Source organism: Diabrotica virgifera, chromosome 4 (assembly GCF_917563875.1).
Source record: "Diabrotica virgifera virgifera chromosome 4, PGI_DIABVI_V3a".
Classification (NCBI taxonomy): Eukaryota; Metazoa; Arthropoda; class Insecta; order Coleoptera; family Chrysomelidae; genus Diabrotica; species Diabrotica virgifera.
This window is the reverse complement of record NC_065446.1, coordinates 96,734,736-96,749,483: the sequence shown is the minus strand read 5'-3', so window position 1 is coordinate 96,749,483 and position 14,748 is coordinate 96,734,736. Positions and strand designations below refer to the sequence as shown.

General features: G+C 33.2%; 1 protein-coding gene across 3 annotated transcripts in view; it reads right to left on the bottom strand.

The window, feature by feature from the left end:
• The window catches only part of LOC114332267 (uncharacterized), a 155,147-nt gene that overhangs the window by 46,594 nt on the left and 93,805 nt on the right, over positions 1 to 14,748 (bottom strand). For all 3 annotated transcript variants that reach the window (XM_028282033.2, XM_050649540.1, XM_028282034.2), the window contains exons 3-4: positions 8,699 to 8,795; positions 2,639 to 3,627 (exon numbers count right to left, since the gene is read on the bottom strand). In XM_028282033.2, the coding sequence (XP_028137834.1) occupies positions 2,639 to 3,627; positions 8,699 to 8,795 (1,086 nt within the window). The remainder of the gene's footprint in view (positions 1 to 2,638; positions 3,628 to 8,698; positions 8,796 to 14,748) is intronic.

Genomic DNA, 14,748 nt, shown 5'->3' with positions numbered 1-14,748 from the left:
CATGAAGAAGAAGAGGAAAGCTGGGCAAAAATTAAAGCAGACATCCTAAACTCAGCTAAGGAAGCTGTGTAGTAGGATGCATCGAAAAAGGAAAAGTAATACCTCACAAACGTTGCCCAATTTTTCGAAATTGGAAAATATCTTCTGCCCCCTCCCCCCCAAGACAATTAAAAATTTTGAAAAAATGTTAACAGACGACAAAAAATTTTATTTCGGAACGAAAATGTAATAGCTCATAAAACTTGCTGAACATACTATTTAGTATTTTAGTAAAATTGCGTTAAAATAAAAAAATATTTTCTGTCCCCACGGCAACTAAAAATTAGAAAAAATACATTAATATGCGAATTTATTTTGTAAGGGAAATGCAATACCTTATAGAACTTGAATAAATAAATTCGGTTTAAATTGGAACATATTTTCTGGTTTCACAACGCAATTAAAAATTTTACTTTAGAAAAGTATACTAAAACATTCTTTTTATAACAAAATAGTCTAATTTATCCGTCTTCCTGACGTCACCCAAGTTTTTTAATACTAAAATAAATATAAGTAATAATAATAAATAAATATAATAAGTCGTCCCAGGAACGCAACTCATAAATATTGGCGATATCATTTTAAAGTAGAAGACTTTAGAAGAGTATAATATACGTCTGAATTGCCAATATAAATGAGTTAGATTAAATAAATTATTAGAAGAATTTTTTTACTTAGCAACAACAATTTTGTTTATTTTAATAGTATTTTGTATTTTGACAACGAAACCCGATTTGGGCTTCGAGACGTTAATAAATTCATTTTTTAGTGAAATTGTGGCTTATTTCCCATATAAAATACTTAATTATAAAATAAATATAAAGCAAAGTACAAAATTAGGTATATAAATATTACAAAAAAATATGGTAAAAGCATTCTATTCGAAGATGTCTTCCGATTTAGCATTAAAGTGGGGCATAGTTTTTCTGGAATTAATTCGAGTTTTTATAAATCCATCCCTCAAATACGCTCCACAAACTGCTAGAGAAGCTTGTGTCACAAGTTTGACACATCGTTCTACACATTGTTTGTGGCAGTGATTTTTCTCAATCTCAATGGTAAAAGGGTCTAAATTAGGATTCTTAATAAAATCTCGCAGATTGTCACTCGAAAATCTAGAGAATATAGATGGTTCTGTAAGGTGATATTCTTGTTAGTTAATTAGGTAATTCAAAGTAGTCGTTTGAATCAAAATTTTTAATGAGAAAGTTTGAAGACCCACACGTTTTTTTATTTGGTCACTGGCAAACTTCTTTTGATGTCCAAGGGGTAGATCATTTGAATGTCACAGACATACAAACCACTGAAGCGGTTTTTTAAGATGTTATTCTAACAGCCGTATTACATCACCCTTAACGCCAGTATTTACGACTGTTTCTTCACATGCAATAGCTGGATTTGATACTTTTTGATATACCAGACAGCGAACACTCATATCCGAAATATTTGTACCCTGGCTCATGAACAAGTGTTATGTGTTCTTCCACGATCGATTGAACATAAAACTTGGTACTGTTTTTTACTTGAGCTAAAGTTTTGTCTTTGCGTCGGTAGCTTTCTTCTTTTACCGTTGTTCTCTCTGATTGTATTTGTTTTTGTTTTCCCTATCAATCGAGCTTATCCCCATTTTTCTGGTACCTCTTTGATTTAATAGAAATTCGCGCTCATCCAGAGGCACTTTTTGAGATTTGCTACAAAGAAAATTAATCAGAGTGTCACATTTGCATGCTGCAAGATCGAAACGTGTAGTTTTACTTTTGTTCTTAAAGCATTGAATTTTATTTTTGTAAAATTCACTGTTTTGCCTGTTCTTAAATGGTTTCATAAGTTTCATTTTGTCATGATAGGCTTTTAAAAGCTGAATAATTCTTGTATGTTAAATTATTGGAATTAAAGCCTTTCTCCATATTTCCTCCAATTTAATTGCAACCTGTTCGGCAATACCAGAAAGTTCTGGCTCTTTCTTGCTGAGTTTTTTATCCTCTTGTAACCCTAAAACTTCATCGCTTGTTCGTATTTCGGTAAAACATCTCCAGGTATATTTGGCGGATGCCCAAAAATCGGGCGGTCCACAGCACATCTTGATTTTATTCCCCATGGTCCTGGTTTATCTAATTTAAAAATCTTTAATTTACAAACAACAATAATAACAAAGTAAGGCATCGCACCAAACATAAGTGAAAATTACACGCACGGACGCACGAAACGGGACATTTCAAAGGGGTTGGGGAGACTGAAAAAACACATAAAATTTTAAATATCGTTTAAATTTGTAATTGACAACATTTTAAGTTTTCTTTAATTGATCTTAGATCGACTTAGCACATATTTAATTTCAAATAATATAAATTGAAATTTTCATAAAAATCAGATATTTAATAAAATTCAAGGTCGTTTGGGGGGGGGCAGAAAATTCGTTTAGAAAAAAAATTAAAAATACTAATATGCTGAAAAATAACACTAGCAACTTGTTCACGCTATTAGATATAACATTTCCAACTTTTATTTTTTCGATGCACCCTACTGTGTAGGCCTGTAGGGAAAAATAAAACTTTAAAAATGTGTTAAAACAAAATTGAAAACAAAAAATATAACTTACTTCTGGTAAGTCCATGAACGTCCCTTTTATCAAATGCGAGAAAAATCTTCTTGTCTACAACTAAATGCCTTAAACTTCCTTCCATTCCTTCGTTAGGTTTGATATCTCTTACACAAAGCTTGCCTGTTTTTTGATCACAGAAACCAGTGTCAAAATTTCTCAAATCAGCTGCATAACTTATGTTTTTTAAATTATTTTCTACTGAAGACCCTTTGTACGTGACTATAGCTTTTCCAATCAATTCTTTAGACCTACAGGTTGATTTGGCTGTTATGAGATAAGATCCAGGCTTTTGGTTCGCTTCTAAGACGAATTCTAATGTCTCTCCTTTGTTTACTTTAATAGAAGTAACTTCCAGTGGAATTATTGGAGTACCATCAACAGATACAACTTTAACAACATGGTTGTTAATGGTTATGGTCAATGGACATCCCAGGCCACTTGCATATATCAACCTGAACAGGTTTCTGGTCCTCCTTTTTACTATCAGCTTGGACAAATGTGGACTAGAAGGTCCTACACCATTAATTAAAACACTGTTATTGGTTTCTGCTACAACCAAAACGTGATCCTTATTGTCAACATCGTAGTTATATATATTTGGTTCAATCTTCTCTGCTTTTCTTATTACTAATGCACCGTGAAGTCCATTTGTTCGTTCAAAATCCGAAAACGCGTGATAGGAGTGTGTTCCTGGTGAAGACGCCCTAAATTTATACTGATACGTTGTGTAAGGTCCTACTGGACATTGAGTTATCAATGGTACACCATCCATAAATGGCGTCTCTTCGTTGTTTTGCCCTCTCCAATGCATGGTGAGACTTTCTGTTTGTAACTTATTGACTACATCTACTATTAATATGTCATTGTGACATACGTGGAAGGTAGGAGCTGGAAGCTGGCGGTTAATGAGTGTTAGTTCTTGCGGTAGGTCAGCTTGAGACGTGCAGTATGGACAGTCGACGCTATTTTGGCATTCTTGGCATATCCTAAAATATAACAATTGTTACAAATTATTATAGAGTTAAACAGAAATACAAGACATACATAAAACATTGAGTACGTAACAGAGATTTAACTTTGTAAAAAGATTTCTTCTTGGCGTCGATGTTGTATAAATATAATATTTGTAAAAAAAACATGTAAAAATAAATAATGAATGTTACGTACTTGGTACTTGTCTCAAATGCATGTGCGCTTAGCGTTTGAGACTGAAAACACCTTTGAAGCTAGTTCAGCTGTTCAGCATTCTCTATATTATATTTACGCCTCCTATATGGCCTTAGCATTCGTTTTTTCTCCATTTTATAATGTTTATGAGCAGACGTTCTGAATTCATTTGAAAAACATCTTCATTGGAACTGCGCGAAACCCACGATATCTTTAGGATACGTCGATAGCACCACAATTCGAATGTTGCTAATTTGTTTAGCATTGTAGATTTTAACGTCCATGTTTCACAGCCATACAATAGGATATACCACACATAACATTTCATGACTTTCTTGTGAATATTCATCGACAGGTTTCTGTTACATAAAACTGGTTTCAGGTCATAAAAGCCTTAGGTGATATTTCGATTCTGGTTATTATCTCTTCACCAGAGTCACAATTCCTTCCAATTTCTCTGAGGCACTCCATTTTACCTTTCATGATACGCTGAAGGATTATGTACCGGTTTCCTGTAAGAATATGCCCTAGGTATGAACTGTTTCTTATTTTAATAGTTTTCAGTGACATACGAACGGTATTTGCTTCATTTCACACAGCTTCATACAGATCTAAAAAACTACCGTCCTATTAGTCTGCTATCGCACATATATAAACTTTTCACAAAAATTATCAAAAAAAGACTGGAGGCTAAGTTAGACTTCTATCAGCCTAGAGAACAAGCTGGGGTTAGATCCAGATAGAGCACTAACGACCACTTACTGGTAATAAAAAACTTGATAGAGAAGTCGGCGGAATACAACAAACCATTGGCACTGATATTCGCGGACTACGAGAAAGTGTTCGATACCATAAACCAGCAGAAAATGTTAAAAGCATTGACAGAATGCCGAATAGACCATCGCTACACTAACATGATAAAACATATCTACCACAGTGCAACGGCTAGCGTAAGACTCTCTGATCAACAAACTAATAAATTCTGTATGCAGCGAGGAGTGCGGCAAGGAGACACCATCTCACCAAAGCTGTTCACAGCCCTTTTAGAACACACTTTTAAGTAGGCAGATCTGAATGAATATGGTATCAATATAAATGGAGAGAAGCTCAGTCATTTGAGATTCGCAGATGACTTCGTCCTTATAGCCGATCGTATGGATGATCCAATGATAATGTTGAACAAGTTATATCAGGCTTCCTTAGAAGTCGGACTAAAAATTAATATCAACAAGACGCAAATAATGACTAATGTGGTGCTAAATCGTAATTTTGTTGTTGATGGAATGGTTATTGAGCAGACTGTATCTTATAGGTACTTGGGACATGAAATTCGGTTGGGAAGAGATAACCAGACGTGCGAGCTCCCACGTCGCATAGGATTAGCCTGGTCAGCGTTTGGTAAACTGAGCTATGTATTTAAATCGGACATACCCATATGCCTGAAAAGGAAAATGTTTGACCAGTGTATATTGCCTGTACTCACTTATGGAGCGGAAACATTAACACTCACAAAAAAGGTAGTGAACAAGATTCGCATAACTCAGAGGGCTATGGAGCGCCAGATGTTGGGTGTCTCTCTGAGGTATCGAATCCCAAACGAAGAAATACGTCGTAAAACAAAAACAACGGAAGCCGTCGAAAGAATCGCGTCGCTTAAGTGGAATTGGGTAGGACAGTCGCCAGATTGTCAGACAACCGATGGACAAAACGTATTGTCGAGTGGAGACCACGAGAAGAAGCACTACGGAGCAGAGGACGACCACCAACCAGATGGGATGACGATCTGAAGCGTATTGTCGGCAACTGGATGCAAGCCGCACAAAACAGAGAAAGATGGAAAGAGCTGAGGGAGACCTATGTCCAGCAGTGGACGAGTACGAGTTGATGATGATGATGAACACAGCTTCGTTAGTCTCCATCGCTGTTCAAGCTATTCGGAACATTCTTTTGGGCAACCAAATCTCAAGCGCCTCTAGGTGATTGATCATATCAGCCTTAAGAATCCAAATCTCGGTGCCATGTAACAATACTGACCAAATATAGTTCATCCTTCTTTGATGTAATTATAGATTTAAGCCGTGGTTACAGAACAATAATTTTATCTTAAAAAACGTTATTCAAGCTGCTTTAAACCTGCAATTCATCTATTTTTTTTTTAGTCTAGTTTGTCTGTGTTGTAGCATCCCAATGAGTAAAGTGAGTAACTCCCTCAATGTTTTCTTGATTTATCTGTAGGGAAGTATTGTCGTGTGCTTAAACAATAACTCTTGAAGGTTCTGGAGACTATCGCATAGGATAACGCTGTTATCAGCGTATCTAAGATTATTAAAGAGTTCACCATTAATTTTCACTCCAAAGTCTTTATCTGACAAAGCCTGTTTGAAAATTATATTCGAGTATATATAAATAACAACGGGGATAGAATGCATCCCTGTATGACGCATATTTTAATGTAACATCGGTTAATCTCCCATTGCATCGAATCGTAAGACCGCTCTCTGCGTCCAATACAACTTTTCTATAATACGTAGGTCTCTAACATCAATGCCTTTGGTTCTTATATATGTATATACACCGTTTATTAGGCGTCAACGCCCTTCGGTAGGGATCTATGGAGGAGTATCACCAAGCCGCAAGCCCTTATCCCTTGCCGTATCGCTCCTCCATAGGCCGATCAAACACCAGTTTATTCCAGACCAAGGCCCTGATTCTAATTCATTTCGAGGTCGCTATTTAATTTCGACGCCGCCATGATGGTCGCAATTTATAGCGATTCTTATTCATTTCGATATTAGTTACAACTGGAGATATATTAACGTTATCATTTTGACACTGCTCAAAATTTGGGTTGGCGCTCCGGTTTATTGGATTTATTGGCTACGCAACCACCGAAACATTTGTTGATAGTCTGGGAAAATTATCGAAAAAATGCCATTTTTGGGAAAAGTTATTTACCAGCTATTTTATTGCTAAAATCGAATCTTAAGATTGCATATATTAGTAATATGAGGTATGACAAGTCCACATAAAGTGTGTTATTTTATTTATAAACAAATTAGCACTCCTAAATCTTCTTTTTTAACACTCAAATAAAAATTTACCGTAATTTAGTTCTGCAGAAAGTTATTCTTTTTTTCGATTTCCTTCAACAAAAATTTTACTCGGAAAATTCCAAAAAAAATCTGCAATTCTCAATTAAAATTTTAGGGAAGTAATTATTTATCAATAATTAAATAAATTGATAACATAACAGATTGTTTATAGTAGATTATATATCAGGAGGCCGGCGACAATCTAACCAATAGTTTAGCAATAATTAAAATGTTAATTAAAAAATTTCAGTCGAAATAATAACCAGAAAGTTTATGATACATTAAAATAACTATGATTTTCGTATAAAAAAGCACTATACCTATTCAACGTACTTTACAGAATTGAAATTGGACTATTTGAGCGGTCTCAGGAATGTTATAAAGAAACAATTTTTTGGCTTAAAAACAAATAGAACCCCTCAGATAATGTTAGATTAAATTAAATTAAGTTAACGCTGTTGAAAAGAGCACGGCTTCTGTGCCCTTTTCGAAGAAAGAAAAATTTAATTGCGAGGAGTGGTTCCAGGTATAACCGGTCAAATTTGACCGGCATTTGCGACAGAGTTATAAACAACAGGATTGCAATCTTTGGACCATTACCTTTTCATTCCGGTCCTCTTTGTACATACAAATTTTCGTATCTTCAAGACACTCATAGCAAAAAAGATTTGTGTCACCAAGTTATTTAATTATATTGATAAATATTTACTTCCCTAAAATTTGAGTTGAAAATTAAAGATTTTGTTTGGAAAACCCGAATTTTTCGAGGAAAATTTCATCGGAAAAAAATATCTATGTGCAGAATTAAATTACAGTGTGCATTAAATTATAATCAAATTTTTATGTGAGCGTTTTTGGTTTAACGTTAAAATCTTCTGAGTAGCAGAGCAATAATTGAAAAGAAGAGTTCGGAGCGCTAATTTGTTTATAAACCAAATAGCGCACTTTCTGAGCTACATACTATACTCATTCGGGACTTTGCATAGCTATATTACTATAATATATGAAATCTTAAGATTTGATTCCAGCATGTCCAGCAATAAAATACCTGGTACATAATTTTCCTGTTTTATACTAATTTTCCCAGATTATTACCTTACATCTTTCATTGTGTTGATAATTGACGTTGTGGAAATTCTCAATTATTATATTTCTAATTTAATACGATTCTATCTAATTCCTCCAAAACCAGCAAATTTCCATAAAACCCAGCCATATTAATACCTTTTCATTTAGTTTTCCTTACAAGACACAAACAAAACACATCTCCTAAACTAAACCTAACCTCGCTTTCGGCCATTCATTCAATTCATGTCCGTGTCACAATAATTTCGAATCGAAATTATAATCAACCACTTTTTTGGAGTCGCTATTAATTTCGATAAGTCGCTATTTTGTGACATCATTTCGTTAGTTCAACTAAAATCCACAAGGCTCGCACAGTCGCATTTCAACGTTGGCCTTTTATTAATTTAATATTTAATGACCTGGCTGAGGCTCGAACCGTCGATCGCAAATCCTACTTGTCGATCGACTGCGCCTCTGCCGAGTGAACCGTCGTGCCTTTGGTTCTTAATATGTTCAAAAGCGTTCAATGCTGTAGGTACCCTAACAAATTCCGTTACGTAATCATTTAGAGAGGTACATTTAAACCAAAAATGCCTCACATCTTCTCAGCGCGTTTCTAAACCCAAAGAGGATAGTTAAAAGTTAGTTCTTATGTCAACGTATCAATAAAAATATTATTCTGTTGTTTTTTGTAGTTCTAAACAAATACTGTTTAAAAAATTCTACTTACACAGATGTGGGTAATTTTTCTATTGTTAACTTAAATCTACATATCATGGGCCAGTCAAGTTCGTGGCAAGGTCGATCACAGCTTTTGATTGATTGATCTGAAACAAATCAATGTTTATATGCATCAAATCTTAAATCCTTTAATCATTGCTCTAATAGAAATAAAATTAAGATGAACAATATTGTAAATATACAACAATACAATGTACAAATATTACACATGATATTCATGATAATAGTTTGAGTAATAGCATCGGTTCTTTCGTCTATCCACCTACTCCTTGGTCTTGCTACTGGCCGACATGGCCAAGAAAGAAATTTTAATGACACTCTTACAAATAAATTTATAAATGATATCTCTAGAGAAGACTGGATAAGAATCAAATATACAGGGTGTTTCAAAAAGGTATGTCATAAATATTTTTTTAATTATTAAATCACGCATTTCAGGGACAAAAATAAATTGATTGAATCCAACTAACCTTAGTACAAAAGTGTACACAAAAAAAGTTACAGCCCTTTGAAGTTACAAAATGAAAATCGATTTTTTTTTATATATCGAAATCTCTTAGAGATTTTTCATTGAAAATGGACATGTGACATTCTTACTGCAGCAACATCTTAAAAAAAATTAAAGTGAAATTTGTGCACCCCATAAAAATTTTATGGGTGTTTGTTCCCTCAAACCCCCCCAAACTTTTATGTACGTTCCAATTAATTCATTATTGTGGTACCATTAGTTAAACACAATGTTTTTAAAACTTTTTTGCCTCTTAGTATTTTTTAAGCCAATTTTTATCGAGATGCGGCTTCTTTTTTAATATGTTTACATAAAAATTCTATGGGGGTTGTGTTCCTTTAAACCCCCCAAATGTTCGTGTACGTTCCAGTTAAACTATTATTGTGGTACCATTAGGTAAACACAGTGTTGTTAAAACTTTTTTGCCTCTTAGTCTTTTTTTGATAAGTCACCTTTTATCGAGATGTGGCTTCTTCTTCAAAATATACCTAAAAATGTAAATTATAAATAAATTTTCAGATTATTAACAGGTAGGTATATCATAGGTACTTATATGTCGTGGATTCGACAAATATTCAAAATATCTCGATAAACACTGGCTTATCGAAAAAGTACTAAGAGGCAAAAAAGTTTTAAAAACATTGTGTTTAACTAACGGTGCCACAATAATAATTTAATTGGAACGTACACAAAAGTTTGGGGGGTTTAATGGAGCAAAACCTCCATAAAATTTTTATGAGGTGCACAAATTTCACTTTAATTTTTTTTAAGATGTTGCTGCCATAAGAATCCCAAATGTCCATTTTCAGTGAAAAATCTCTAAGAGATTTCGATATATGAAAAAAAATCGATTTTCATTTCGTAACTTCAAATGTAACTTTTTTTGTGTACACTTTTGTACTAAAGTAAGTTGGATTCAATCAATTTATTTTTGTCCCCGGAATGCGTGATTTAATTTATGACATACCTTTTTGAAACACCCTGTACATACAGTATGGTGCAAATGAAAGGATTAAATTCGTTATTTCGTAAGCAGGTGAATTGAAAAGAAATCCCGAAACAGGTCGATTCTTATTTTTAAATTGTGATTTTTTGGCTTATACAGGGTGTTTGGTAAATAATCGGCCATATCTTAACCGTAGATTCCTGAGTAACTTACCTTAGTACAAAAGTTGATAATAACCGAAATACAGGGTGTCAAAGTTAAACTTTTATTTTATTTATTCTTGAATATTTCCTGATAACATGCATGATGGGATAACACAAAATTTGGTAAGCGGGGGTTTTCTGGGGTGAGAAATCTAAATTCGCCACCAAAAATTATGTATTACCCAGAGGGCGACACATACGTCTTTCAGTGCTCATTTAATACGTTCAGTTTTTTTATCCCCCACTCTTCATACTTTTTAAATCAAAATTTTTATTCTCTTAATATTTCTACTTAAAAAAAGTATACTACATTCATCTCGCTAAACTCAACTGTTTTCGAGATAAACGCATTTTAAATCTGCGATACAACATATTTTTGTGCACAATATCATTGTAGTTAGACCCGAAAAATAAACTTGAAACCATAATAATTGTGCCAGTTATCATATTTATGTCATTGCATCGCAAATTCCATTTGAAGAAGTTTGTGATACATTTTTGTAAATTTTTATGGTTTTAAGTTATTTTTCGAGTATAACTACATACAATGAGAATGCAAAAAATTATGCTGCCTCGCAGATTTAAAATGCGTTTATCTCGAAGACAGTTGAGTTTAGCAAGATGAATGTAGTACATATACCTTCTTTAAGTAGAAATATTAAGAGAATATAAATTTTGATTCAAAAAGTATATAGAGTGGTGGATAAACAAACTGAACGTATTAAATGAGCACTGAAAGGCGTATGTGGCGCCGTCTGGGTAATACATCATTTTTGGTGGCGAATTTAGATTTCTCGTCCCAAAAAACCCCACTTACCAAATTTTGTGTTGTTATCCCATGCCTGTCAGGAAATATTCAAGAATAAATAAAATAAAAGTTAACTTTGACAACCTGTATTTCGGTTATTATCAAATTTTGTACTAAGGCAAGTTAGCCTAAATCGACCTATTTTAACCTCAGGAATCTAAGGTTAAGCTATGGCCCATTCTTTACCAGACACCCTGTATATGATACTAATGACGTCATCCATCTGGGCGTGATGACGTAACCGATGATTTTTTAAATGAGAATAGGGGCCGTGTGCTAGCTCATTTGAAAGGTTATTCAATTCTGTAGTCAGTAATTTAAACATTAACATTATTATTTGTACAGTGTGACCAAAAATTTTTTTAAATTAATTAATTTACAAAAAAAAAAGAAGAATGTATGTAATTTATTTTACTGCTGTCAGAACACAGAAAAAAAGTTTACTTGACAAATAAAGATTGCTTTTTGCTTAAATTTAATGTTCAAACTTCCAAGGGGCAGGTGGCTCGCAGGAGCTGGCTTGAAGATTGAATTTAAGCAAAAAGCAATGTTTATTTCTCAAATAAACATTTTTGTCTGTTTTCTACCATCATTAAAATGTATTTTAAAGTAAATAAATTACATACATTTTTCATTTTTTGTCAGTTAATTTAATTTTAAAAAATTGTTTTGGACATCCGGTATAAATAATTATTTTATTGTTTATATGACTGAATAGAGAATTGAATCTCTTTTCCAATGACCTAGCACACGACCCATATTCTTATTTAAAATAATCATCGATTCCGTCATCACTCCCAGATGGGTGACGTCACTCGTATGGTATATATGCAAAAAATATTTTAATTTAAAAATCGACCTGTCTCAGGATAAGTCACCAGTTTACGAAAACACGAATTTATTCCAATCATTTGCGCCACATTATTGTATACATATTTATATCTATGGTATTTATACAAAGTAAAAGTACCTTTAATACTTTTTAATATTTTTACGTATGATTTTGACATAAACTTTCCTATTATAAAGAAAAAGTCTAACCCAAATAAGAATAAATGGGTTAATAAGGGGATGAGACAATCTAGTTATCAACTGATAAATTTACATGTATTATCTACGGTATTTCGTAATATTCGTGATTATTATAAATATAAAAAAAGTGATTAATAAAACCTAAACTCAACCAAAAAAAGGCAGTACCAAAGTACATTATAATAAACACGTTTATAATGCTTCTAAAAATACTTGGAAAATGCAATGGCGAAGCGTCCATGTAACCACTGTTACCATTGGTAACAGTTAAAAATCTTGCAAATAAATATTTTATGACGTTGAATAATTCCATTTATCTATACTTTTACCAATAGAAATATATTATTATATTATGTGTTAATAGTACCTAATTCAGTAAATAGTCAACTACTCGTAGACACACGAAAATATTGGCGAGTTTATGTGACTCAGTTGCACTTTATTATATTCTGCTACCAGTCTCATTTGTGGTTACAATGAATGTTATCTCGCTGTCGCTCGGGCGGCTCGGGACCGGCTAGTGTCTGAAAATTTTAAAGGAGCGACGGGCGTAAGCGCGCTGTGTATACCAGATTTAAATTTGGTTAGAGTACCTATAAAAAGTGTGCGTGCAAATCACCATGGATGAGTGTCGCTGCGTAATCGATCAACTACTTGAAAAGTAATTCTGATCTGATTGAAAAAAAAAAATAAGAATATTGAAAATGACAATATTTTAAACAATTTAAAAAAGGAATCAAAAAAAGTAGTTCGATATTTTAAATTTAGTTGGTACAGTGAAAACCCTTGGTTATGTGGTTGCAAGAAAAATAGACTGTATTGTTGGCCATGTCTTCTGGTTTCTACAAAAAAATGGGTGGACCAGGGTCACGATTTAAATAATTTTAGTTTTAAAAAAGAGACATGAAATTTCTCCGATACCTACATGTAAGATGTATACCCAATTTGATTCAGTTTTGCAAAACAAGAATCGAAAGTTCTCTTAACCAAGCTTTTAAGGCAAATATTGCTAAACATAATGACTTTGTTAAAAAAATAGATAGGTATATCCTTAGCTCACTTATTAGATACCGTATGTTTTTTGGCCAAACAAGAATTAGCGTTTCGTGGTCATTTTGAGGGCGACGGCTCGGCTCTGACATTCGAGGCAATTACAGAGAATTGTTAACATTAATTGCCAAAAAAGATCAAAAATTTTGCCAACATCTAGAAACATCAACTGTTTTTTCTAGAGTTTCAAGTGATACAAAGTGATACAAAATGATATTATTGAAGCTATATATAGATTTAGCCATATCTTCATTTTTTTAAATAAGATTTTTTGCATCTGGTTTTGGTAACACTTTAGAGAAAATCACGCATCGCCACTGATAAAATTATATCTGATTTTTCAAAATTTACAAAATGTAAAAAATTTAAAGTAAAATATAACGTTATCACACGTGGATAACTTAACTACAGCAAAAACCTTTAGAAGCAAAAATTGACATTACATACATTTGTAATAACACTGTTTTAGATAACCACCTTCCTCATTAGTACAAAACGTGCATAATATCAGTCATCCTTGGCACTATATGCTACGAAGATCTATGCTCGGCACCGAGTAGGTACCTACTCTGTTTGCATCAGTTTAGTGCTGAAACCCTCGAAACTCAAGAAGATGACGTGCCTTAGCAGTGGCCCTGGGCACCAGGTACTCCGGGGGGTCGGTTATGATGGCGTATTCGTGTTCAGCGATCTCAAAAACGCTCGAGTAACAAAATCTGGCCATTAATATACACTGATTTTGACATATTTTCATAAAATTCGATGTGGCACCAAAACTTGCATGCACTTTTGGATGAATTTTATGCACTGTAAATTCAATTATGCGTTTCCACCCGTTTGTTATATTCTAGACTTTTTCCAATGCAAAAAGTTGCAAGTCGATCTGTGCTGTATTTAAAAATCGATTTTTGAAGTTATACTTCTTTAGGCACGAGGGTGAATTTTTACATTCGCTGGCGCATGAGCACACCGACAGTATGGTATTAAATGGTATTAGTCGCTCAAACGTTATACGGGATCTGATTGGGTGTTAAAATCATCTGTCAATAATTGTTCAATATGGAGATTATAGATAAACAAAAATGTTGTGTATATTAGTTTTTATTGTTGTGATGGCAGAGAAAAAAGCAAGTTTATAATTGTAGTGACTTTTTAAATAGTTTTTAAAAGCAACAGGTACGTAATAATTATTGTAAATGTTTCAGTATCCTAATAAAAAATTACATAGGTACCTACCTATTTGGAAAATTTAAAATGAACCTACCAAAATAGTATATTAATGCTTTGATTTTACATACTTTGATTACCATCAAAATTTCTACCAATATTCACCTAATATATTGTTATTCCACAAAATATTCCTTTAATTTCACAAAAATCAAAATAATTTGATTAAATTAATATAAAAATAATAAACTTAAAGATAAAACTCATAACTAAATTAAAATTCATGGTGACGTTTCAATTATTACTTTAATCATCGTCAGAATAA